The 27,440-nt window shown below is 53.0% G+C and overlaps 1 protein-coding gene across 2 annotated transcripts in view; it reads left to right on the forward strand.

Moving 5' to 3' along the window:
• RBM19 (RNA binding motif protein 19) overlaps positions 1-27,440 on the forward strand; it is a 128,499-nt gene that overhangs the window by 41,781 nt on the left and 59,278 nt on the right. For both annotated transcript variants that reach the window (XM_059139085.1, XM_059139086.1), the window contains exons 19-21: positions 1,515-1,594; positions 4,139-4,194; positions 5,864-5,980. In XM_059139085.1, the coding sequence (XP_058995068.1) occupies positions 1,515-1,594; positions 4,139-4,194; positions 5,864-5,980 (253 nt within the window). The remainder of the gene's footprint in view (positions 1-1,514; positions 1,595-4,138; positions 4,195-5,863; positions 5,981-27,440) is intronic.

Here is a 27,440-nt window from a genome sequence, read left to right on the forward strand (position 1 = left end):
CTTGGACTGTCCCCTGGTCTCAGAGTAGTGCATTTGATGGGCCACTGGGGTTGACACTGTACCATAGCAGAAACCTCTCCCTCTTACCAGCACCTCTGGGCTCTGGAAATGTCCTGGAGAATAGCAGGCAGAGACCGATCCTGGGTCTTCCAAGAGAAACAACCCAGATGTAGAGGCTCTGGAACATTCTACCGAGCCTGGTTCTCCAGGAGCTGCAGAGCTAGTTTGGGACATAAGAAAGGCAGCTAAGTACCAAGTAAGCGACGTGAAGGCTCACTTGTGGGGGCTTCAGGAAGGGAGGTGACCCCTGAAGTCCAGGTGGTGAGTTGGGCTGGTAAAGGGGCCCCTGGCTCTGCCTGGGGCTGCATCTGTGGGTTGTAGGGTCACTGTCCCATTCGCAGGCATCAGACGCTGTGGAGCCAACCTTTCAGCCTACTTTAGCAAGAGTTACCTGATCTTCCAGTGCTTTCCAGTATCCACTGAAGAAACCAGGGTTCATGGTTGTCACAGGGTAGCACTGCTTGGCAGCCAGCGGGTCTGTCTGAGGTTCCCATCTGTGGCCCACAGAGCCACGTGTGGACAATTCCGTGCACTTCCTCACGGCACCGGGGCCTCACTTGATAGCACGGGGTTGTGAAAACAGTACAGTAGAGGCAAAGATGGGACCGGCAAGCGAATTGAAGGTGTACATCTCAGTCCTCATTTGGACCCATCAGACTTGAGCCAGCTCTCTGAGTTCAGCTGTGGCAAAACGGAAGAATGAAATGAACGCATCTGTATAACATGGGGTTGTGGGGAAGGAGGCACATGTCACATTCTGGCTGTAGGGCAAGGTGTAACCAGACAAATGCCCCATAAAATACAAGCTGCCCCCCAATTCTACGTACATACAGAACACGCACAGACCTCGTCGGGAAGCAAGTGTGTCCAATAAACTTCTGAGCTCTCCCTTGCTCCTCATGGCCTTAGAAGGAGGGGGCAGAGAGGTCTGGACAATGCAGCCGCCCTCCCCATCTGACCTCGGCATCTGAAACCCAGGAGCAGCCGTAATCTAATCGGATGGTCGGAAAGACCTGCAAAGGGGAAGTCTCCAGTGTCTTTGGCTTTCACACACATATTCATCTGTGTCATGTGTGGAAGCAGAGGACGGCCCAGGCAGACGCTGTGCCGCTTGTCATAGCGATGGTCATCCGTGTTCATTCCTTCTCCCTCCCAAAGGCGGAATTCTATTACGAAGTTAATTATCATGTCAGTCATCTGTTAATTAACAGTCAGTTGGGCCTCAGGTGACGTCTCTATAACTTCATCGACTGGTTCTTCAAGATGACTGGTAATCCATGGTGAGCCAGGAGTGGAAATCTTTTTGGAAACGAAAGAGGGGTATGAGGAAGAGAGAAGAGTGGACGCCCAGGGGCCTGCTGGAACCCTTGCACTTGGGCTTGTGCTTTCTCCGCCTTCTTGTCCCTCACCCCCTACCCCACCTCACCCCAGTGATTTCTGCCTCTCTCCTTCAGGAGCGCTGCTGTCCATGGGATTTGGATTCGTGGAATACAGGAAGCCAGAGCAGGCCCAGAAGGCTCTCAGGCAGCTCCAGGTAAGGTGGGGATTTCAGCTGAGGTCCCCGGAGGCACTTGGCAGGTAGTGGAGGCGGGGTGGGGGGTCCCCACCTGTCAGTGCTCCCGAAATTGAGTGAGAGTGCGAAGAAGGGCACGTTTTCCTGGGCCCCTCACTTCCTCCAGTTCTCTAGGGAGGAGAGAACTGTGGCCCAAGAAAAATGAAGAACCCTCCTCAGCACTCTGTCATCACTGCCGTGTGTTTGTTAAGCCACAGTTCTGTGCCTGGTGCGGGGAAGCCTGGCAGAGCGGAACTCTGAGTAAATACACTGGACCAGGTCATGAGAAGTGCTTGGATAGAAATGAAGCAGTCACTTTGGATGGGCTGGGAGGGCTACTTTACACTGTGTGGTCTGGGGAGGCCACTCTCAGGAGGTGACAGTTGAGCTAATACCTAATTGACAAGAAGGAGTCAGCTACATAAAGATCTGGGGGAAGCAGTCTGGCGGGGGCAGCATGTACAAAGGGCCTGAGGCAGGGACTCTAAGATAGGAGTGAACTGAGTCTGTTTGAGAGGCAGAAAGAGGCCAGTGTGGCAGGAGGAAGTGTGGGGTGGGTGGTGCCTAGATCTGGATCTTGTAGGCATTTTAAGGACCATGGAATCCAGTGTAAGGCAGTGAGATTCCATCAGAGGGCTTGGAGCACACCGGGGAGGGGACTGGTTTATGCTTCCAGTCAGTCACTCGAGCTGCTGTGCAGAGAGTGGATCACTGAGTCATCCAGGTAGGAAAGGCTTTTGGCCTGGGCCGGGGTGGAAGCAGTGGGGACAAGGGATCTCAACTCCAAGCTGTTTGGACAGAGAGACTCTGCATCCTTTTCAGAGAAAAGAACAGTGCTTTCCTACAGGGTCTTCAGGAGGGGGAGTGGGAAAGGAGCTGAACTGGGGCCACAGGGAGTGGGACAGCCTGGGATTTGTGCCCCCCAGTGAGCCAGGCCTCTGCTCGGGACAGTGTCCTCAACGCTCTTCCCGCTGCCCCCCATCCCCAGGGCCTTCGGCGGAGGGGATAAGGAGGAGTGCCCCCCCCTGCCCCGCCACGTTCCTCTTTCTTTCTGTAGACCCACATGCTCCCTGCTGCCACCTGCCTTTCCCTCCTTCTGCAGCCAGGGCACTCGTGATCGTTCCTCTAGATCAGGCTTCTAGACCCAAGTCCATGGATGAGCGTCCAGAGGCTCAGAGACCCTTTTAAGCCGTATTCAGGATGTTACATGTTCAGTTCTCTAGAGAGGAGAGAACTGTGGCCCAAGAAAAAGGGAGGACATGGCCTGCCTGGCATGAGGCCCAGCAGTGGGAAGGTAAAATAGAGCCCAGTTTACAAGCCAGGGCGCAGCCAGGAGCCCACTATCCCCAGCTCTCCTTCTCCCTGTGCGAGATGCACCTGGGCTGGGCCCAGCTGGGCTGTTCTCAGTGTGGAAAGGACGCCCATCCAGGGGCCCTCTCTGGCCCAGCAGAGCTTCCCCTGCAGGGGAATGGCCTCAGGGCTGTTCGAAATGTAGCCAGGCACTTGGCTGATATGATTGTTTTTGTAGAATTTTGATGACCTTGGCTTAAAGCAACTTCACAAAGGGCTGAGTTGGTTTGGAGTAGGACTATGGGGGAGGGAGCCCCCTGGGGCCTCTGCTGCCTTTGAAAGGCTCTCTGGTCTCCACCAGGGCTCAGACTCACATGCCCTCGGTGATGGCGGGGCGGGGGAGCTGGGGGGAAACATAAGGGACAAAGAGGCAGGCATCACCCAGAGCAGAACCCCGGCACCTGGGGCCTGACCGAAGGGGCACCCACTTATCGGCTTCGGCCCAGTTGCTGCCTCGTGGGGAGGCGGGTCGCAAGCATTACCAGATCTCCGGAGTGTGATTTCTTGTTGCTTTTGAAGAGTCCCTGGAAGTCCAGCCTCGTTAGCACGTGCCACGTGCTACAGGCTTCTGTAAAACGGCACCCCGCACGCCTCCCGCGTTACGTTCTGTACTTCCCCATGCGCACATGTACACGCATGTTGCCTCCGAGAATTGTTTACATGGAACTATGCGCAGTGTATTTTATGGGAGATTTAAGCGATTTTCGAGGGTGATTTTGTTAATTCACCAGTTTTTGCCTTAAGGGACCCACGTGAGTTTCTTTGCAACTCCTCTGTGGGTTAGAAATTTTTTTTTTTTCTTAAGCATCCAATCTAACCTGAACTCTCACTCTGCAAGCCAGACCAAAGGGGCTTCCTTTGCCTGCAGATGCTTATACACGATGGAAAATTCTGTGTCCCTCCAGTGGCATAAAGGTCAAGACCCACGCGTGGCTCGAGAGGACATTAGAAGGCTGGGTCTCCGTGACCAGCAGCTGCTGCCTGGGCTCGGCGTGAGCCATTTCCAGGAGAAGCTGTTCTCTGTCCTTGATTCCAGCTGGCCCCTCTGCCTGGGAACATCTTCCTTCTGGGATTTCCCTTCCCCTCCGCAGAAGCCCGCTCTGGTGAAGGACAGGGGGTGCGGGTGAGTATTTCTGGCAGGACAGAGTGACAGGCTATGTTGTCCTTATCTCTTAGGGTCACGTCGTGGACGGCCACAAGCTGGAAGTGAGGATCTCGGAACGAGCCACCAAGTGAGTCTTCAATGCCCCATCTTTGCTTTGACCCTGGGCAGTCCCTTCTGCCTGGTGCTGGTGCCCCAGACCCTTGCCATGACCGCCCCGCCCCCCCGCCCCAGCCGGAACCCCTCACTGTGTGGGACTCTTCTTCATGAAGCTGGTGTCCCATTTGCCAGCTCCAAGGCCCGTTTCTGTGATGAACCGGGACCGTTCCCGTCTTTGAGTCAGTGCTTCACGCACATGTGTTGTCACCAAAGGAGCAAGAGTAGGAAAGATAACCACGTCCTGCTCGTCTTGGTGATACAAATAACCCACCAATGAGTTGCAAGTTGCTGGGGCTTTGGATGAACGAGAGAAGCAAGAAAAACTTAGACATCAGCCTTTATGGGGCTTTCTCTCCTGGAGCTGGACGACAGAGCCCAGAGACAGCCTCTAGTTAATTCAAAAGAGATTCGGTAGGCATTAGAGATGGAGACAGACCAGTCTGCCCAGTGACCAGTTTCCTGAAGTACTGGGGTTTATTTCCTAAGAATTTGGTTTGTTCCTGCCCTCTACCCGCTAGTATGTCTAAATGAGCGGATCCCCCTGAAGTGCCTCTGACGGTCCTAGGGCCGGTTTGAGTTGTTTCTTTGGTAGTTTCCAGCAGGTTGTTTGTTGTGGTCATTGAGCCGATGAGCCGCCCGGGGCTGGCCTGGAGCCGCTGCTTTCTCTTCCCTCTCTGTTCTCAAAGCTGCTTGTGAACCCAGGCCCCCGGCCACTTCTGGTATCCTTCACCCAGCCCTGTCTGTGCCAAGGGAGTACCCTTTGGGAGAAGAAGGCCTGGTATGGGATGGGCTCCTGAGCTGTGAGGCAACAGTGGCGATCCTCAGGGAGAGCCTCCTTCAAGGAGCAGGCCCGACGGAAGCAGGTGGTAACAATAGTCTTTATGACAACTTGCCGCCATTTACGGAAGTTTAACTCATCGTGGGCACCGTGCAGAGTATTTGACAGGTCCTCAAACAGTATGACGAGGCCAGCCCTTTTATTAAGGCCATTGTGCCGTTGAGGAAATGGAGGCCCAGAGAGGGCCTTGCCCTCTACGTTACTTGCCCAAGATCACTCAGATCCTGCGTGTCCGACTTGGCTTCCACAGCCCGATTATCAGCTTCTTGCTCACAGCCCTGCCCCGCTTTGATGCAGGAGTGCATGTGAGATGCGGACACGTTGGAGAGGACCCTGAGCCCCTGGATCAGTTTCCTCTCTAACCCGCAGCCCATGTCCCAGGCCAGAAACTCCTCTAGGGCTTTGGGATGATGCCCCTCGGGTGAGCGGTGGAAAGTCTCAGATAAGTCCTGTGGGCCACTTAGGGTCTTGCTGCATCCCAAAAGGGACAGTGGAGACTGGATATGGTGTGGAACGGGCCTCACCCTCCTCAGGGTTCCTGTCTCCAGTCCCTGCTGGCCCCTGGGTCTCTCAGATGACGGGCAGGAGAGACCCAAAGGTGGGCAGGTGGCCTGACTGGTCCACGGCCGTTTTGAGAACATGGTCATGTCCCTCATGGGAGACCACTTCCCTCCCATTTCATCTCTGCCTTGTCCACAGTGACTCCTTGACTCCCTCACCTGCACAGAGAGGGAGGGCAGGGGAGTCTGTGGAGGGCAGCCTACACCCCGAATAACCCGAACCCTTTCCCCCGACTGTCCAGGCCAGCCCTGACATCCGCTCGCAAGAAACAAGTTCCCAGAAAGCAGACCACGTCCAAGATCCTGGTGCGCAACATCCCGTTCCAAGCTGACAGCCGGGAGATCCGTGAGCTCTTCAGGTGAGAAGCGCTGGTTCGGTCTGAGGCGCGGGGTATGGGTGGGGAGGCCACAGGATCCTTGGAGGAGGTGGCCTTGCGGTCCTCTGATGGCTCAGCCAGAGGCCGGCCCGTGGTCTTTCAGAGGTCATCTTTCGGCTGCCTCTGATATATCTGCCTCGAACTCACACACTGCTTTCCAGAGCAGTGCACAGAAAAATCTCGCAACAGCCAGGCCGCCTCCTCCGGAGGTGAGACAGAAAGAAAGGGAGGCTGATCTCCATCCGCACGTGTAGCAGGTCGGGGCGGGAGCCACGTGGCTGAAGCTCAGCTCTGCCCACGTTCGCCTCCTTCTTGGTATTTTCGAGTCACTTGGTGACTTTCATAGACATACCTTTGCTCAGACCCCACCCCCAGGGAGCTGGATTTTGTTGGTGGGGGGTGGGTGGGGGAGGGGACAGACATTGATATTTTGATCAGAGCTCCCCAGGGGTTCTGGTTCTACCAACCAGCCAGAGTTGGGCACCTCTGTCTACATTGCTACTTACGGAGAGGCCGTTTCGCATTAAGAATGAATCACCTGTATAAATCATGCCGTCTATCAGCAGACGCTAGCACAGGGTCAGAAATTCCAGGTTCTGGGACCTGGAAGAGCAGACTGGGGGAGTGCTGGCAGCTGGAAGGCCAGTCGTGATGCCCTGCAGAAAGGTGGGTGTAATCAGACCAGTTTTCCCACATTTCGAAAGAGAAACCAGCAGTCCAGATTTTGGAGGGAATAAGTTGGCAATTAATTTGTACAGGACAGTATCTGTGGCCAGATAGAACCCAAGAGCCACCACTTTGCAACCCCCGTGCTGAGACATTGCACGGTTGAGCATTGGAGATTAGTGAGGTAGCACCCAGAACCAAGCCCTGGATCGGACGTGTCTATGGAGGACATCACAGGAAGAGGTTTAAAACCAGGGCCCTGCCCAGGCAGGTGCTAGGTGGCACAGAGAGAGACCATCCAGCCCTCAGAATGTAATGGCAGTTGGAATTAGCCCCAACCAAACAGATTATCGGGGACCCCCCGGAACCCACAGGCTCCTGGTCTGCGGGATCAAGAGAGCTAGGTCTGCGTTAAAATCATCGGTCAGCATCTTATTCATTGGATTAACTTACCAAGGTCAGTTGTGGCTGCAAACAAGAAATCCTGTATTTTGGGGACTAGAAAGACGTATCTTTGTATGCACTCTACCGCTGTGCACTCATTTGGTGTAAAGGGTAGGGAGCCGTTTGTGGGATTTGCTTCAGAACTCGCCATCCCTCTCGCCTCTGGGCCACACCGTCTGCCGGCGTGCCGTTCATTAACAGGCGTGGTTAGCGGGTGCTGGTGCCGACGTCATCCCTGCCGGCTCCTAGCAGCTGAGTCTTAGCTGTGATCCCGGGTCCCCTGCGGGGCAGCCACAGCCTGGTGAGACGGGGTCACAACCTGGGGGGACGTTTTCCATTTCCCCGCACCCAGGGAGACGAGTCAAGAGGAGTGTGCGAGCGAGGTCGTCACAGGAGAGCCCGTATCCTCAGCCCCACGCGCCTGCTTGTTTTAACATGCTTCTGCTTTTGAAAAGAGAGTCCAATTTAAGAACTGCCAGATCAAAACAGGATTGCTGCAAACAGCACGTGTTGATCAGGAAATAGTATCCTGCCGAAATGACAGTTTCACTTGTTTCCGCAGTGTATCTAGGATGACACTGATCCAGGGAAACAAAAGACCAAGACAGGAAGGAAAAGCGCTGTGTTTGATCTCTCGCTTTATATTTATTTTGAGAAGACAGGGAATTAGTGTCCACCGAACGTAATTACACGCGGAGTCTCTTCTCCCTGCCATTGTTGTGACGGTAGTTCCCGCCACCCCTTGGAAAGGAACGCTCTTGGAGGGCTCACCTTGCTTTGTTGTGCACTCGGGCTAGGGGTGGAGGCAGCTTCCAGCAGCGGGCAGCAGGGGTCGCTGTGCGCCTTCTCAGCGGGGCTAAGCTTGTCGGAGAAACCACAAACCCGATTTCAGACAAAGCCAGTGGCCGGCAAAGGTCAGAGCCAGGGGAGGATTTGGGGATTGAGGGGAACCAGCCCGGTCCATTTCGCAGGCAGGTTTTGCGGGCTTGTCCTTGCAGCTGTTACCAGAATCCTAGCTCCCTCTGATGCAGCCCTCGCTCTGTGTTGGGCCCTGGCTGTGGATCTGCTGGTGCTGTGTCTTCTCCTTTAAGCTGTGCGGCCCTGCTTCGGCAGAGGGATGCTCATCCCTGTTCTGCACCCGGAAGGACGCTGGAGACCTTGGGTACATGAAGTGTCCTGCCCAGGACGCACAGCTGAGCCAGGACTGGGAGTTCAGTGGTCTGTCCCAGAGCCATGGCTCGCAGTCACTCCTCTCTGCAGCCTGCTCTCCTTCTCCCGGGTCTGGAAGGACACTGCCCCTGAGATCATGTCAGTGGAACCACTGTCCTGTGAACGTATTGTTCCTACCAGCCATTGTGCTAGGTGTCAGGCATGTAGCTGTTTTAGGAGAGATGGGCTCCTTCCTTGAGGACTTCACTGTTTGTGGGAGCCCAGGGAGCAAAGCGACAGTGACAGTCGGACAGCGACACGCTCAGGGTGTGCAAGAGTGAGCGTAGAGCCATGGGACAGCATGGTCAAGAGCACCCACTGGGGGGTGGCAGTTGGCCCACCCTCCCCCGCCTCCTGGGCCCTGCTTGTGAGCTGGGGCAGCAGCTTCCCACCAAGGCAGTGTTGGTCTGCGCCGTCCCTGGAGGCCAGCAGCCTGCAGTCAGGCCTGCCTGCACCACAGCGCAGCCCCTTGAACCCAGCAACAACACAGGCCGAGAGCTGCCACAGAGCCACGTCCCTGCAGGATTGTCACCTGGGACAGTTTGAGGCCCGCGCTGTAGAAAAGGCAGAGTTGACACAGCAGTGGATTAGACAGCGCTTCTCTTCTCTGCCACCTCCCCTCTGAGCCTCAGTTTCCCCTGGCACAAAGTAACAGTAGGAATGCTGCTGACGGTGCATGCTGTCATTTACGGGGACAGCGAAGTAAAAATGTTAGTGTTTGTTATCATCCAGTAACATTTTCCAGCCCAACCTGTGCCGGGCACTGCTCTGCGTTAGTACAGGTCTGTTTTTCCCACAACAGGCCTGCGAAGCAGTGTTGCCTCCCTTTCCCAGGGAGGAAATCCATTCCCCAGCCCAGATTCCCACCCCGGGGCCTTCCGCCCGCTGGCTGGCACCCAGCTCCCACGCCCCATGACTGCCTCAGGGATTCTGCATGCCGAACGTTTCATACAGGGCTTGCCGTGGGGCCGGTGGTTGATAAACATTAGCTGTGGTTATCGAACAGCACAAAACCGGTGGCGCCGGACTTAGAACCTTGGACAGCCTGACGGCAGTGCAGAGCCTCAACGGTCCTCTGGGCCATTTTCTTAGTGTTTTTTCTCCTTTTCTAAGTATGTCCCTCCTGCCCTGTGATCCTTTCTGGTTCTGGGCTGGAGAGAGTCAGTACGGGGGGACACAGGTCTCTCCACCCCAGAAAGGAAACGCAGAAGACAAACGGGGATTCTCTAGAGTGTGCAGGTGTGTGCAGGAGTGTGCATGTGTTCCGGGAGCAGACTCCTCACCCCATAGCTGGAGCAGGGGTGGAAACGGCCCCCTGGCTCCCAGTGCTGTGTGCACAGTCTTAAGCCAGTATCCGTTCCAGGAGAAGAAGGGGGAATCTGCTTCCCTTCCTGTTTGGGTTTGTTCTGGGGTAAGTAGGCGTGTGTGCGAACCTGTGGATCTGCGGGGTGCTTTGCTCACTCCAAGGGAAAGCCTGGATTTGGAGGTCCCTGGCACAGAGGATGGTTCAGAGAACAGCCCCACAGATGGGACCTAAGTGTGTACCCCACCTAAAGCTTGTGGCCCCCGCCCCTGTCCTTACGCACAAACTCAAGTAGAGAGCATTTGATGGACAGGACTTGTTCCACCCGAGTTGCAAGGGCTGAGCCCTGACTGCACAGACGCCGTGGAAGGGGATGGCTCAGCTTTCAGCTCTCAGGAGCTGTTGGACAGAGACTGACCACGTCCCACGTGTGAGAGAGCTGCTTGCACCTCTCCTGGAGGAGGAACCCAGGGCGCAGAGAGGTACAGGCGTGTATCCCATGGGCAGCCTTGGTTTGGGCTGCTCGGCTCCTGAAAGGCAGTGATCCTGCAGGAAGGAGTTTCTGCCAACAGGGTGGGCTTTGAGTGCTCGTGACCAAGTGGCCCCCGACACCGCCATGCTGGCTTCAGTGCTCTGGGGTCGCTGTCCTAAAATTCTTACCGTCCGGACAAGAGGCCCTAAGTTTTCGTTTCACACTGGACCCTGCAAATGGCGAGCCAGTCCTGCCTGCAGGCCACTGGAATGGTGCCTGGTTCGTGCCCACTGGAACTAATGATTTAAAATACACCTTCAGCACGTCTCAGCCTGTCCTGGTCTCTCAAACTCCCGGCTCCCCTCACAGCCCCTCTTGGAGATCTGTCCCTACGGTTTAGTGTCCCTGAGCCACTCCAGCCCCCCAGACAATAATCTCAGCCACTGTGGATGCTGCTCTGTCCACAGGCACACAGAGGGTGCTTGATAAATGTTGACTAAGCACATAATATGCTCTGCACAGCCTTGCTTATGGAAACAGGATGTGTGAGGCACAGAGAGGTTAGGGCGTTTGCCCAGGGCCACACAGCTCTGCAGGCGCACCACCCAGTCTCCCTCTCTGGAGACCTGCCCAGCTCCGTGCAACTCTCCATAAGGGTCAGGGGACTTAGGTGGGAGCTTTTCGCAGAAATGCTGCCTCAGGGGGCTAGGGCGGTGACTGTGGGCTACAGATGGGGAGAGCTTTCATATCTTTCATCCGGTCTTCTGATCCTTTTTTTTTTTTTTGGTTATTCCGTTCCTCGGAGGTGTGAACCACCTGCTAGGGGTGTGAATGGGTGAGCTCCCAACAGGTGTCTAGAGGCCTTAATTGCACAGCTTGCATCTCCTGTCCCCAGTGCACCTGTTGTGCCTGCTTTGTGGACAATGTCCGTTGTCCCCGGCCTCTCTCCTCCTCATTTCCTCTCACAGTGACCGTGACCGTGGAGGGAAGGCCAAGGATAGCCTGCCTGCCAAGTTCCCCTCACACGCTCCCCACCTTGTTCCCTCGCCCAGGTACGGGGTTACCGCCTGATTAACTCCTAGTTGTCACCTGTGCTTTTCCAAAAGCTAAGAGCCCTGGCATCTGCTCTCTGTGGAGGCCTGGGACTGACGCAGCCACTTCCTGCCCGCCAGCCTCCATAGGGGAGAAGCTGCACTGCGCAGCCTTCCTCCGGCAGCCCAGAAGGGCCACTGGAGAAGGGGTGTTGGTGGAGGGGAGAGAAACCCCTCGGCCACGTTCTACAAGGTGGGGGATAAGGAGGCTGCCCCTGCTCGCATAGGTCATCCCCATACATGTGCCCCTACAAGGGGCCCCCAGATGGAGGCCACCATCATTCATGCCAGTGCCGGTGCTGGCTGCTCCCCCACCGCAGACACAGCCGTAGCTGTGTCTGAGACCAGCTGACCCACAGGCACATTACACACGGACGGTCTGGCCCTTTATGGGGTATGTTTGTTGATCCCTGGACTAAGTTAAACGTAGGGCTCCAGCAGAGTGGGGGCATGCCCTTGGAGTTTTTGGCAGTGTCTTCTAGATGAATTACCTAGATATCGTAATGTTTTTGTCCCTTTTTATAAAACATACAGACCTTACAGGTGAAACTGTCGCCCCGTTGGCCCCCGTTGAGCTGAGAAGTGAGGCCCCACTCCAAGTTTCCGTGTTCACCTTTGCAGGCGCCTTCCCCCACCCTGACCCGTTTTCACATCGGGGACGTCCCTTCTCTTGATTTGCTAAGGACTTTGTTGTTTAAGATCCTCTTTAAGAGCAGTTTCAGGTTCATGGCACGATTGAGAGGAAGGTGTGCAGTGTCCGTACCCCCTTCCCCCCGTACACAGCCTCCCCGCTACCTGCCTTCCCCACCAGCGTGGGACTCTGGTTCCATTCAGCGAACCTGCACCGATCCATCGTTGTCCCCCAGAGTCTGCATTGGGCATGAGGCTGCGTTCTTGGGCATTCGGACAAATGTGTAATGACGCGTACCTATCGTGATCGTATCCTCGGAAGTGTTTTTTGCCACCCCGGAAGTCCTCCGAGCTCTGCCCACGCATCCCTCCCTCCCATTCTGCAGAGTTTGTAAAGGACGGTATGAATGCCCGCATCCGTTCTTCACTGAGCTGGGGGCAGCAGTGGGTGCATTCAGGGCCCCCCCCAAACACAGTATGACCCCACCTTACCCCGATCACATCTGCAAAGACCTGATTTCCAGTACGATCCTGTGCGTAAGCTGTGCTGGGCATGAATTTGGGGGACACATCTCACCCAGTACTGGAGGTCTTAGAGGGGCAGTTGGGGAGGCTTCTCGGAGGAGGGGACATTCTCGTGGGGACCTGAGGGTATGAAGGAGTGAGCTGCCTCCAGGTGGGGGGAGCTGTGGCAGGTGCCACGCCCAGAAGTGGGAAAGAACTTGAGGGGGATGGGCAGGAGGAGGAGCATGGGGCAGCCCTGCCATGAGATGAGTGGGCAGGGCACAGTCTCGTGGGCCACGAGGAAGGCTCGGGCTGGTTTTTCAGCTTGTTATTCAGGTATGACTAGCACCCAGCTCAAAAAAGAATTGTCCCAGCCCACTCTCTGTCTGGGGCCTGTTCCCATCACTGCCTCCCACCCACTCCCTGCCCTCCCACCCTTACCCCAACTTCTGAACACCTGTGTTGGCATGGCCTGTTTTTGTTCTTTGTCATTGGCATCACACCGTTATCTACTTTCTGGAGTCTGGCGTCTCTGCTCAACATTTTCGGTTGTAAGATTCTTCTGAGTTGTTAGTTGTCATCGCAGTCTGTTCATCCTCGGGGCCGTGGAGTGTAGTACAGAACGCTCCTGTGAATATTCTTGCCTTTGTCTTTCGGTAACCTCGTGCACGCACCTCTGTAGGTGTCCCTGTAAGACTAGAATTGCTGGGTCACTGAGTGTGCATATTGCAACTTTAGTAAATATCCCACACGAGCTTCCGAAGATACTGTCAGTTTGTACCTCCCCATGGGTCTGGGTGTTCCAGCTGCCCTCGGTCCTCACCGACACTTGGTATTGTCTGTCTTTTGTGGCCATTCTGGCGTGTATGTAACGGCATCATCACGTTGTCGTTTTAATTTGCACATAAGGAAATCAGTTGTTTTGTCATATCCTTATGAGCATGTGTTGAGAGACTTGTGGAATGCCTGTTCAAGTCATCTGCCCATTTTTTTTTTAAAAAAATGGGATTGGCTGTTTTTTTTTTTCCTTATTATTTTTCTAATTACTTTCTGTATAATCCTACGTGTTCTGGATTCAAGTCCTGTGGTTGATATAAGGTAGCAGTCCCTCCCTCTCCCATTCTGTGAGTATTTTAATGGCGTCCTATCAGTGGTGTCCTTTGATGAACCGACGGCTCTTAATCTTAACATTTGTCACTTTTCCCCTTCGTAGTTCGCTTCATAGTTGCCTTCAGGCCTTTTGTGTCCTATTTAAGTCATCCCTGCCTCCTCCAAGCTCACGAACATAGTCTCCTATTTTCCTGGAAAAGCTTTGACCTTTCACATTTGGGTGTGCAGTACCTCTGGAATTGATTTTTGTATATGGTGTGAGGTAGAGATCGAGGGACTTCCCAACGCCCCCCGCCCCTGCCACCTGCGATGGATAGTCGATTGGCCCGACATCATTTATTGCGAAGACCATTCTTTCCCCTCTGCTCCGCGGTATTGATTTTGTCATAAATCAGGTGACTGTGTATGTGAGGGTCTGCTTCTGGACTCTCTAATCTGTTCCTTGGGTCTATTTGTCTATCCTGGTGCCAATACACGCCGTCTTAATTACTGTGGCTTTGTAAGAGCTTGATATCTGGTGTCTTTGTTCTTCCCCAAGATTGCCTTGACCATTCTCGGCCCTTTGCACTTCAGGCCTTTGTGTTTTATTCTATAGCCACGAGAGGTTCTGAGCGGAGGGAGTGGTGGGTGACTTCATTTTTAAAAGAGCTTGAGAGAAGAGGGTCCGAGCGGGCGTGCAGAGATCTGCAAGGCGGTTTTTTCTGCAGCCACCTGGACCCAAGGGACTGTGGTTTGGACCAGGTGTGGGCGGTGGAAATGGGTGCCGGGTCGGTCTGCGGGTGCGATTGCTGGCTGCTGTTGATGGATGGTTTTCGTGGGTCTCCTGCAACAGAGACAGGAATGGAGGATGACTATAGGAGTGTGGGGTTCCTGGTGACTGGCTGGGAGATGTGCCACATTCGGGGTGGGGGTTGCAGAGTGTAGCACTAGGGAGGCGTCAACCCCGCCTGACGTGCCCCGCACTTCCTCCCCTATGATGCTCACTCGTAACCACCAGCCACGGTGGCGGTGCAGAAAGTTGTGCTTCCCATTCACTCTGTGCATGAGCACATGCGTGTGCGAGGGGTACCCTCAAGCCTTCCTTCCAGGAGCAGCTCTGGCTCATCCACAGATGTCGGCCACCGCGTCAGCATTGCTGTACCCACGTCCCTACTCAGCAGTGTTCTCTGCCACGCGAGGGAGGCACCGCTCCTTGCTGGAGGGCCCCGCCAGGGCCTGGAGCGCTCTCGCGCTCGTGATTTCACTCATTCCTCCCCGAGAGCAGCCTCAGGAGCTAAGCACACAAGGCAGATGGCCGCCTGGCCATAAAACCCCAAGCAAGTTGCAAAGTTGGATTCACACTCCCCATCGCTCCCTTTCGGTGCAGGCTCTCACATTGCACATTCCAGGGACAGAGATGTGCCTTTTTAACCCTTTCCTGGACCCATCCGGCGCATGTATTAAGTTCTTTCCACATGCCTGTCCTTGGCAGTCGTCACTCTTGAGATTTTCTGTGTCCCTGCTGCTTATGAAGGCCACTCTGCAAATACTTGGCATGTGCTGCCCGTGAGCTGAACCCTGTGCCCTTCAGAGAGCTGGCCCTGCCCTCAGGATCACTACCTTCAGAAAGAGGATGAAAGTTACAAGGCCATAACTCAGACATGCCAAGGAATCAGTTCTTCCTCGAAGGGAATGTCCCAAGGACAGAATGGAGCAGTCCTTGCAGGACATCTTTTTAGTTGGAAAGAAGATCTGGCGTTCTGAATGAACCCCAGCATTCACATTAGCCAGCTGTGGGAAGCAACGCAACAGAATCACCTGGTCCAAATCCCAGATGCCCCACCCCAGCAGCCTGGCTGCCCCTCGGATCCAGCTCTTAATATGGGCCCACTTGGTTTGGGCAGTTGTGGGGGGGTGGGTGGGGCACGGACTTGGCTCCATCAGGCTGAAGACCCAAGGCTGGCCAGCCTACAGAGGCAAGCCCTAGAGGAGACTGCTGGTCCTCACAGCAGATGCCACCTGGAGTCGGCCCAAGTGAAAACACACACCCGCTGGAATGGCTAGGATAAAAAACGGGAGTACAGACCACCGCTGAGGACGCGGAGACACTGGACCCATTCACCCATTGCCAGTGGGAATGTGAAATCGTACAGTGACTCAGGAAGAGGACAAGCACTTTCTTCCAAACTACACACACACTCATTTTGTGCCCCAGCATTTCCGCTCATGTGTGTTGATGCCAGAGGAATGGAAAGTGAAGTTCATGTAAAGACCTGTCAAAATATCCAGAATAAAAGGCTCTAGGATTAATAGTTACTTGTGGATCAGGAACTGGGGTGGGGAGGTAATTGCTAAAGAACTTGGGGTTTCTTTCTAAGCTGATGAAAATTTTCTGTAGTCCTGGTGATGACTCACAACTCTTGACTATACTAGAAACCACCGAGTCATACACCGCAAATAGTTGGATCTCGCGGCGTGTGAATTGCATCTCACTGAAGCTACTACAGGAGGAAGCAAGAGAGGGAGGGAGGTAGGGAGGAACTTGTATACAGATGCCCATAGCAGCTTTATTCATTGTGCCAAAACCCAGAAACCACCCAAATGTCCTTCAGCAGGCGAGTGGCTAAATGAGCCGTGATTCGCCCAGAACACAGAACACTACGAAGCAATAAAAAGGGACAAAACGTCGGTACACCCAGCAACCTGTGTGAAATCTCTGACCCATTTTTGCCGGGTAGGAAAAGCAAATCTCCAAAGGGTAGACACTGTGTGATTCCATTCATGTAACATTCTTCAAATGGCAGATTAGAGGGATGGGGAGCATTAATTGGGGATCAGTTAGGCGGAGGGAAAGAAAGGGTGGTGGTGTCTGTGAAATGGGAGCACGGGCGATCCCCGCGGTGTGCATTGTGTATCTTGACTGGTCACAAGTCTACACATGGTAAAATTGCGTAGAACTAGTACGTATACTCAAATGTGTGCACATAAAACCGGTGAGATCTGATTAAGGTCAGCGATTGCATTAATGCCAATTTTCTGGTTATGATATCATAGTGTTATAAGATGTTACCACGGGGTAGACTAGGTAAGGGGTGTGAAGACCTCCCTACTTCTTCCAGCAGCTTGTGAATCTATAATTATTTCAGAATGAAAAGTTTTTTAAAAAGCAAATATCCAAATTCATAAAGGATTATAAAAGGCCATACCCTGTAGTAATGAGTTGCCTGTTACCAGGGGCAAGCAAGTGAAGACCAAGGCAACTCTGTTAAGCGTGCGATAAAGGAATTTCTGGTGGAGTAAGAAGCCAGGCTCACTCCCTTCAAGACACTTGCACCTGCCATATTGTCAGCATTAGTATCCCGGGGCTGGGGGGGTGGTCAGAGAATGGAGAGTCCTTTGGCCTTTGGTCGGAAGGATATCAGCATTCAACAGACACACAGTTGATAGCCAAGTGAGGAGGGGGTGGGAATGAGGAAGAGAAATTACCCCAACTTTTATATGCTGTATAAACAGTATATACTTTATCACTTAAATCTAGGCTGATTGAACCCAGGGAAATGAAGAGACTGGCCTCATATGTGTATTTGATGCATGAACTTCGCATTATAGGGAACACAGAAGAATATTAAGCGTCCATTGTTTGCAGTGCAAGGAAACAGCCGTTCTGTGTGGCTCCTGCCTTCTCAAAGAGCTCAGAAACCAGCCCATGACTTCCTTAGGCTCTTGTGGATCTCTGTCCCTCCAGACACTGGGCCCGGCAGGCCGGGCACAAAGCCACATTTCTCAGAGTGTGCCCTTCACCATTTAAGATCCCCAGGAGCACAGCCCCGAGGCGTTTAATGGGGATGTGCGCTGGGTGAGACTCTCTTCATTCACGAGGTCCACTTTGCAGAAAATCTGTTTCAGACCCTTTGCTTCCCCTTTTTTAATTATCCTGCTCTCTGCCCACTGGTATATCCACCAGGGGATGGTCAGAGGCTGTACAAGTTACTGCTGTTCAAACCAGGAGAAAGCAACCCTTGCTCGGATGAGATACCTGGGTTACCCGACGTCCCCTTTCTCGTGTTGTCCTTGTGCCGTGGTCATCATAAGTCTGCTGTCCGCTTGGAAAAGAGCCAGGGTGATTTTCCAAGTGAGCAGAACACTGGCCAGGGAGTCAAGAAATCTGAATTCTGGCCCAGCTTTGCCTTGCACCCTTGAGGTCACCTTGTGTAATTGCGTGACTTCTCCAGAGTCTCTGTTTGTTGAATGAGTCAGTGAAGGGGTCAGGCGAGGCCAGCCAGGGGCCGACAGCTTCCTCCTTACAAGCTGACACAAAGCTGTTGGTCATGGCTGCCCGGTGTCCTGGGTCCGTGGACAGCCAAGCTGTCTGGGCTCTGCAGGAAACAGCATTGCAATTGATTAGTGATGTCTGCCGTGGATGTGGGCGCAGCCTCTGTGATAGGCAAGCAACTACAGGGAGTCACCTAAGAACAGGGCGTGCATCGACTGACCGTGGCTGGAGCTTTTGTGTTTCTGTCTGCCACACTGGCTGCTAGAGGCGGTCCCAGACCGGGGCCCATGGGGAAGCCTACTTTTGTTTTCCTCTTGTTGTTCTTTTCCTTTGCGATTCCATAGATGTGGTCCTGGGTCGCAGCTGACAATTTCTTTCCCTTCGCGCCTTGCCTGATTCCAGGGAGGTGACAAAGGCCCAGACGGTGGGACGGGGCACCCTGGGGAGAGCATGCAGGTCCCTGGGGGGAGGGGGGCCATCGTGCGCCCTGATTCCTTCCCCACAGCCTGCGCTAGCCTTGCTTTCACACCTCCTCTCTTCCCATTCCATTCAGGGCCTTTTCAGTTACAAGGTCTCCGTGCTTTGTCTGGGCTTGCCAGGAGAGCGGCCGGCAGTGGGCTCTTTGTTGCAGCTGATAATTGTGCTCCGTGTCTCCAGCATCCTGGGTGCTGAAAGGCAGCAGGAGCCCCGGGATATCTTGGGAGGCTTCCGAGCAGGAGCAGCTTCTGCCTGCTCACGTGACTCGGAGCCTTCCGTGGAAAAGGAAGGTCTCGACACACTGCTTTTTAGTTAAGAAATAACCCGCCGGTTTAGCAAATATTTACTGAGCATCTCTAATGAGCCAGGGACTGTGCCAGGTGCTGGGTTACAGAAACAAACGTGAACTCCAGAAGGGAAAGGGACTGTCTTGGTTTAGGGGGGAAGCGGATGCTCGGCTCAAACCATTAAAAACCAGGTCTTCCGCACCACTGGTCTGGGGACATCCCTAGGACTCCATCCAGGTCTATCTCTGGAGAAGGGTGAGGTTAACAGCAGTGTGTGGTTTGCTGTGAGGACAAGGTCTTGGTGAGGCCCCTGGCCTTTCTCTGGCCCCCTTGCGGCGGTCCTGTGTGGTGCTGAGGGCTCCCAGAGCACCCGAGTCTGTCCACTGAGAGCTGGGGTCCCGCCACCCAGCGTGGAGCTCTGTGGAAAGATATCTTGCCTTCCTGTCCTCCCCCAGGCCGTTCTAGAGTGAGGGGGAAGGTCTCTAAAAGGGTTTTCTTTCTTTTTTTTTTTTTTTTTAATATTTTTATTTATTTGATAGAGAGATCACAAGTAGGCAGAGAGGCAGGCAGAGAGAGAGGAGGAAACAGGCTCCCTGTTGAGCAGACAGCCAGATGGGGTCTGGATCCCAGGACCCTGGGAGCATGACCTGAGCTGAAGGCAGAGACTTTAACCCACTGAGCCACCCAGGTGCCCCTGAAAGGGTTTTCTATTTAAAGGGACAGTCTGTAAAGTCACAGACCATGGCAGTGTTTCTTTCTTTTTTTTTTTTTTTAATTTATTTGACAGAGAGATCAAAGTACGCAGAGAGGCAGGCAGAGAGAGGGGGGAAAGCAGGCTCCCCGCTGAGCAGAGAGCCCGATACGGGGCTCGATCCCAGGATCTTGGGATCATGACCTGAGCCGAAGGCAGAGACTTTAACCCACTGAGCCACCCAGGTGCCCCCATGGCAGTGTTTCTTAACACCATCCCAGTTCTTGAGCAATGTACAAAGAGCCCTTTGGAAGAAAAACAAAACTCTTGGGGCCCTTCCCCCACAGCAGTGATGGGAATGTTTGTATCATTATCTTACTTAACCATGTACAGACATACCACGCAGAATAAACCGACAACTTATGCTTATGGTTCTCTTAAGACTATAAAACCAAAACATGTTTTCAAATTAAATACAAACAGAATTTAAAATCAATAAAATTCAAATGAACAACATTATTTTAGTGTGATGGATGATTCTGTTTTACAGGAACTGAAGTCAGAATGTGGGTTTTGGTATTAGAAAGATGTAGCCTGGGGTCCAGATTTATAATCTGCTTTATGCCTTGACGTCAGCGGCTCCTAATGCACAGAGCGCCTGTGTGCATAAGTGTGTGCGCGCAGAACGGGAATACCAACTCGAAGGCTCTACCTGCCAGCTCAGCAGAATCAGACCTCTGGCTTATCTAAACGCAGCCTGTCATCCAACCCCCCTCTTAGCATGGTGTCCCTTAGTGGTTCAGCACAGCTGTCCTGATCACTTAAAAATAAAAGTTAGTTAGCATTGTAGTGTTTTCTGGAAATTATCAATAAGTGGATAACCAGTTACTTTCAGAACTGAGAACAGAAAAGTGTTTCATTGTCCACTCTGGCTAATCACTCTCTTGTTGCAAAACAGAACGCACACAGATAGGTTCCACACAACAGTGTCCACTGTCACCCTGAGACAGATCCTGGCTCCTCCGGCCCAGGTCTTTGGGAGTCATCGTGCCCGCACCACTAGGTCCCAAGTCTCTTTAAGCACCATTCTAATACATATGCATGTATGTATATTAACAGATTGTCTAAATGCAAACCAAACATTTTTAAATTACCCTGCAAAGTCACTAAGCCTCCCCCTAACCCTGCCTCTACCCTCACATACACATATATGCCCAAATCTATCAGAGAGGCAGCAGGCCTTGTTTTGAGACACTCCATTCTATTAAGTAGGCTCTGATAAGAGCATGATTTTTCTGTCCACAATCCTTATTGGGTCCACTTAGACCTCTAGATCTTTTTCTCTGCCAAGCCTACTTGTGGTTTGAGATCAGTACCACCAGTTTTTATGTAGTGTATACCATTGGAGTTGATCGTTTTGCCACTTGCTTACCAAGGTTAAGTGAAGCTTTGGGAGTTCTTCTGCGTGTCCTACCAGTCTGAATTTGCTAGGAAAAGGAAGTGGGAGTCAAATCAAGAGGCTGCTCCATGAAGGGGCTGTTACAGCTGAAGGCTTTGTGCTAAATCTAACACCAACTGTTAGCTTAATGATTTAGAGCATCAGCATCAGCATCAGTAGTCTGTGAGAGTGGCACTCTCTAGAATTGTGTAGTATTCAACCTGTGCCACCGAACAGGGCTGCCCTGGTTGTCCATCAGATCCACATCAGTGTTCAAATGTTGGCTCCTCCTTTATCGGCTATAGGACTTGGATAAGTCACTTAGGTGCCTTCAGTCTCAATATTTGCCTCTGTAAGAGGGGGGCCATAGTACATACATGTCAGGGTCATTGGAAAGATTCAATGAGCTAATGAAAATAACACAGTTAGCCCAGTACTTGGTTCCCAAACTGTGCACTGAGGCACCTTGGGGTGCCTCTTTGAACTCACAGGGACACTGTGGGCTATTTTAGATTTTTGAGGAAAATGTAGCGACAGCTTTCAGAGATGGTGCCAGCTACTACTGTGAAGTTGTCGCCGTGAGGTTAGACTGTGGAGTTGTCATAAGCAGACTGCTAGATATTCCTTTTGGCCTAGAAATGCCATGGGAAAAGAACCGAGACACCAAGAGCACTATGCATGAACCACAGGAGTTTGGGGGCCTGTGGCCTAGCATTCGGTGCAAGCCAGAACGGTTGTGCGGGCCTCAGGGCCTCAGAATTCTATTTTGTTTCAGCTCTTCCTACATTTCACTGTAGGGCCCAGGATTGGTATCCAGGGTTAGTAGGCTGTTCCTCTGGCCTCCCCCTACTCTTCACCTCTGCCCGCTTATAAAGTGCAATTCAAAACATTGATTTCCCAGCTCCGATTTTGGAAAACCCCAGGCTGCCTGCAGTCCTCTCAAAGGGGTGTCACGAAGCGTCCAAAACATAAAAGTCGTAGAAGAAAATTAATTCACTTGCATGTCCATGCCTCGCAGTGTTCCTGGCAAGGTCCAGTGGCTGCGGTCTGGACCCAGGAGTCGAAGGGAGGGGGAGGGGAGGTGGCTCCTCCGAGTCAAGGGCCAGACCCTGGCTGCACAGCCCGATTTCTGCAGAGGATGGCCATGGCCTTGACTCCCCTAAGACTTTGAAGTCCACAGGGCCTTCCCTGATCTCAGTAGCATCCTGTGGGCGGGGGGCTGCCGCATCTGGAGAAGCAGGCTCGCCCGCAAACCTTTGCACCAGGGCAAGCCACAGAGCACGTATGCCCACCCGGGGCCCAGGGATTTCCGGTTCCGGTAGGTTGGGATCGTTTTAACTCCGCTCCTCCTTCCAGCCCCCCTCTGGCCAGCAGGTGAATGGGGGTGCTCTTTAACCTCCAGGTATTAAGTTAGACTTTGTAAGAATGCCACCACGGGGCCATCTCTGACCTGCAGAAAGAGTGCTTTTACTTCGTTCATCCTTGTAGTGATCGTTCACCCGTCACGGGACTGTACCATGCCATGGTCACGCGCTCTCACCCTCTCTTGCTCGCTCTCTCTTTGTCTGTACGTGTGTGGCTTATTTTACTTAGGTATGGTTGACACATTCATACGGTTTTCTGTGTTTAAAAATTATTAACATTTACTTTCACAGTTGATACAGGAACATGTTGTCCTTGTTGTGAGACCCTTTCGTCGACGGCCGCCCCTGGTCAGGGCTACCCTCCTCCCCAAAGACACTTCCTGTTACCCATTTGAGAACTGTCCTTCCAGAGCCTTCCTCTGCATTTCATACATCAGTGAACCCGTGAACAACGTAGGCAGTTGTGTCATGTGCATTTAGACAAAAATGGTGTCGTGTTTTACGTATCATGAGGCTTCCCCCCCCCCCCATCGGAAAGGAATCTTGGTGATCTTTCTGGCTTAGTCTGTGTAGCTCTACTGGGCTCTTCTGAACGCCCCACGTTATCTCTTCCCTCCAAGGGAATCTTGAAGCCCATTTTACAGATGAGGAAAGTGGAGCGCAGAGCAGGGCAAAAGTACAGAGCGGGCAAATGGCCAGGCCGCTCTGACCCCCAGCCCAGACTGGCTTCTCCCACCAGCCGGTCTTGCCCCACTCCCGAAGCCCCAGCAGCCTGCTGTGTCCTTTTTCAGACTCACGTGTAGCTCCTTCCAACCCGACCAGAGCTGAGGGATGGGGCTTTCTGGCAGACCCACCATTCGGGTTAATGGAGAGTTACCATCGATACCATGGATGGCCAATTTCCAAGGAATTAGAATAGAATAAAATATACTTAACATTGGAACTTGGTGGAGTGTAATTGAATCTTTGACGATCCAGAAGGCAATTCAGGGCCTGCAGGGCCTCGGGTCATCATTACAAATATTAGTCATCACCATGCGCGCTGGGCAGGAGCCTCAGTTCATGGGGCTTCCTGGCTGCTGGCCTAAGTGGCTCTCATTGTGCACGGCCTCCCCTGTGATGCGCCTTGTCCTCCGGCCAGAAGAGCCGGCTTGGGGAAGGGAGCAGCTCTCGTCCAGGATCCGGAAGCCCAGGGCCATCTGTGGGTGGGTGGCCGTCCCACGTGAGCCTCTATGATGCACTTTCAGCCAGAGCCTGGGCTCCGTGGTCAGACAACACCAGCTTTGAGTGCCAGCGCAGACCCTCCCTCGCCAGAGGGAGCATGTGCACAGTGCCCTCCCTTCTCAGGAAGAGGCAGCTCTGATTGCCAAAGGGACTTCCGGGTCTCAGCACCTTCTCCAGGAATCTGTAAAGTTGCCTTCTATTTGTTTTTCTCAATTTGCAAGTAGATTCCTCACCTACTTCCAGAAGGATCAAGACCTCCGTTCACTGATTGCAGAAATTTCAGAAAAACATCACTTGGAAGAAAATTATATTACGACTCCAAGACTGAGGAGTACTTCAGTAAAGCGGCACTGAACTTAAGTCTGAGCTCCCTAGCAACCAGAGCAAGAAGGGGAAAAAGCATGAGTGCCTGCTAATTCTGCATCTACCACCCAGCCCCTTTAAGAGACAGCACTCCCCTGGAGGGTTCCCACAGTCTGGCAGGCTGAATTTAAGCCTCCGGTTCTCAAGCTAGAGAGAGCGTACTCTCTGAATTCCACTGCGTAAAGCTGCAAGATTAATAGGGATCTTCCTCCCAGTAATATTGTCCCCAGTAATACAGGGAAAAAAAATCTTTTTGTGTTTTTGCACTGACACAATCCTGTTGTGCAGTAGAATGCAAAGTTTACATGAAACGTTAAAATAACCATAAGACAACCGTGAGGTATACTCACTGAGTCTGTAGAAGTGGGTATTTATTCTCGTCTGTCTTAGCGGGTATGGTGCATTGCTGGAAAGTTTTGAGAACTTTTGACATAAGTACTAAGTAGAGAGAAGGATGTGGCAGTGGAGGTTGGGGAGGCAACTCTGGGTTCTACAAGGGGAAGGTGCCAGCCGGCAGTGCCATGCTCTGCTCCGTGCACGGGCCTGTGCTACGAGAGGGTGGTGCGTTTCTCTAGCACCTTCTTCAACAACGGAACTAGGCCCAGGGTGGTAGCTGCTGAGCTCTTGAAACACGATTTGCACAACAGAGGAACCAAATTTCAGTTTTATGTGATTCAACCGCAAATAGCAAAATAAGCATTTTTTCTCTTTTCATTTGAAATAGTCGCACGTGGCCGCGGCCGCCATGTCAAACAGCACGGTAGGAAAGTGGTCCTACTCTTTGATGGGGCCATTGCCTTTCTAGATCTTTATCCTGAAGAAATAATTGGAAATTTCAACAAACTTCCCGCATGCAGGGGATCATCCAGAAGGATGATCTCCAGAAGGATGATCATCCAGAAGGGTCTCTTATGACAGCAAAAAATTGGAAACACTATTAATAATCAACGACGGGAAGGGGTGTGTTTAGTAAATTATGGGTAGAATACCAGAAAGGCACCAACAGGGTTTAGAAAGAATGTCACTCGGGGGAGTTGTTTTTGATCCAGCAATTTGGTGAAGGAAGCCAAGAGTCAGAATAGTCTGGCATATGATTTTTGAGTAAACACACGTAGAAAAAAAAAAAAAAAAGGAAGGAAATGCACCAAAGGAACCGTCATTGTTGGTGAGCTCACTGGCACTTCCTGTTCCCTCCTCTGTGTTGCTGTGCGTCTGACTGATGGTCTACACTGAGTATGAAGATCACTGTAGATTCAGAAGGAAAAGTGTTTCTCCAAAGTAGGATAATGGCCCGTTGCTCTACCAGAGCTGCCAGGGAAGGAGGGCATGGAGGAAGCTTCTTGAAATACTCTGGGTCAGACTCAAGGCCCAGCGCGCATCCTGGGCAGCCGGCTCAGCATTCTCTTTCCTCATCTCCGTTCAGAATGGACTCCGAAGCCAGCCCCCTTGAAACCCTGATTGCACTAAACGAAGCCAGGACAGTACGGCTCTCGTGGGTTTGCCCAGCACTTCCTGGGACTTCAAAACTCTTCCGTAGCCAGGGGTCCTTTGAGTCTTTCCGCTCTCAGAGAGTCGAAGTGTTACTCTTTGAAAATTCTTCTGTCCGATTACAAGGAAGAACCTCGTTGCGGAGACTCTGGGAAATGGAGCCGAGGCAGGTGCTCGGCACCCCGTGTCCCCACCACGCACCGCCGTGCCCATGATGGGCGCCTCCCCACATCCTCCTCCTCTGACGCCTCTGCAGCAGGCCAGGATGAATATCACCATTTCACAGATGAGGAGATAGAGGGTCAGAGAGGTTAAGTGCCTCGCCTGAGGTCTCATAGCTGGTTAAGTGGCAGAACCGAGACCCGAGCCTGAGTTCCAGTCTGTGTTCTCTCCCCGGCTCCGTAGGTGAGGTTGGCCGTAACCCCCAGATGGGCTTCTCACCTATTCATGGGATGCTGAGAGCCTCTTGTCCTTCCGAGTGTAGCACTTAAAAGCCTTCTATAATGGCTCGGCTCACAGAGTAACTTACACCGGGCTGATCCTTTCTTTATGGGAGTTTACAATTTAAAGTAGGCACGGGCACCCAGACGGCGTTACACAGGCAGCACATTGTCACACACAAACAGCGTAAGCTAAGTGTTTACCCGACACACGGACGGAGGAATAAAGGCTTTCTGCAGGGAAATGAGTGCGAAGAAAGAGAGAGGCATGTGGAAGAGGCTTTAATCCCGGCAGCATGATTGCACTTCCCCGGGACAATTAGACTCTGCCTACCTTGAATTTAAATCAAGTCCCTTTAACGGCTCGTTCGCAAAAGAGCTTTTTTACCACCCCTGCCTGAGCCTTCACCTCCATGTCTCTTAACGTAGCCAAGCTCAACCCAGAACAGTTTAGAAAAGAAAACCGGGTGGGTTCTTAAGGGCCTCTAAACTTCCTGGAGTACAGCGGTGTTCTGGAATTTTCGGAGGCATGCCGCATCCTTGAGAAAATGGGTGTCAAAGCTTCTGCCTCCCCTCCTGCCTGGCCAGCCCTGGCCCTGGCCAGTGTGCTCAGACCGGGCCTTGACAAGCAGGGAGAGAGGCGAAACGAGGGGCTGAGACCCCAGCAATGGGGAAGGAAGGTTCAGAGCTGCCTGCCTCTGCTCCTCGGAGCCCCTGCAACCCTGGGAACACAGAGAAGTGCTGACCACACGCTCTGTACTCCCTGGGGCTTATTTGTGCTTTTCTTTTTAGTTGTGCTAATGTTGACTTCCCCATGGGAGAAACAGCCCAAGTTTTAGGGAAAGAATTGGCTTGGTGAATAAAAACAGAACAACAACCCAGCAGCCGGGTCAGGGATGGGCGCTGTGCAGCCTGGGCGGGAATCCATGGTTTCTCTCTCTCTCTCTCTCTCTCTCTCTCTGTCTCTCTCTCTCTCTGGCTGGGGCTCCCGAGGCAGCCTCCCCAGCTTGGTGGACAGACTCCCCCCTCCTGGGTGTTTCTGCTCCGAGACTCCCATCAGCATGTCCGGTTGTGTCTTGGACTGTGTGCAGACCTGAACAGGGAATCGGGAGCAGGGAGGGTGTTGGATTTCGGGCCTGTTCTGGAGTCCCGTGGGACCCCTGTATGGGGAACAGAACGGGCTCAGTTGTCCACATCTAGTGGGTTCAGTGGATTGTTGTACCCCATCCCTGAAGCGTCCCCGAGCACGCCCCGCCACGCCGGGGCTGGGGGGTAGAGGGTGCTCGGTGTGTCCCCATTCACGGAGAGCCGCTCATTTGTATCTCATTTTCGAGTTATTATCGAGCTGCCGGTTGTGAGGCCGTTTTGACAGCAGCTGTCGGCAAGGTGCAAGTGGCTGCCATCACCTCCCATTGGCTGAAGACACCTAAGGCAGCGCCTGGATACTCTTCAGGCCCTCCCGCTCCCCCACCCCACCCCAAGAGCGGGAGCCAGGGGAGGCAAAGCAAACTCAAGAGCCCAGGATGAGGACAGGGAGAATACCCCAGCCACTCCAGGCATTCCCCGAGCCAGCCCAGCACAGCCCGGCGGGGCCCCGGGATCGTTAGCATTTTTCTGACTCCCGCTAGAGAACACGGCCGTAAAAGACTCAGATTGTGTCTCGTGTTTTATGTGATTTATTTTATTTGTGGTTTTGGGCAGCAAAGGGGTTGTGGGGAGTGGGGGGATGAGAGAAGATCCATCCAAACAACCATTTAGGCTTGTCAGAGTTCATTTATTCAATTAGTGAGGTTACCACTCTTGGACTCCCAACTGCCAGCCGGCAAAGCCAGGGACGATGCAGCCCGGGAGCTGGGGAGGGCGGTGCCCGTCGGAGAACCGGGTGCTCTGATCAATTACGGGTCCTTTTTTTTTTTTTTTTTTTTTTCCCTCCCCTCTGCTTGACTGAAGTGTGGAGGGATGCCTGTGATTTTCCTCCTTCCTTGAAGA

This window comes from Mustela lutreola, chromosome 11 (genome assembly GCF_030435805.1).
Source record: "Mustela lutreola isolate mMusLut2 chromosome 11, mMusLut2.pri, whole genome shotgun sequence".
In the NCBI taxonomy this organism is placed as follows: domain Eukaryota; kingdom Metazoa; phylum Chordata; class Mammalia; order Carnivora; family Mustelidae; genus Mustela; species Mustela lutreola.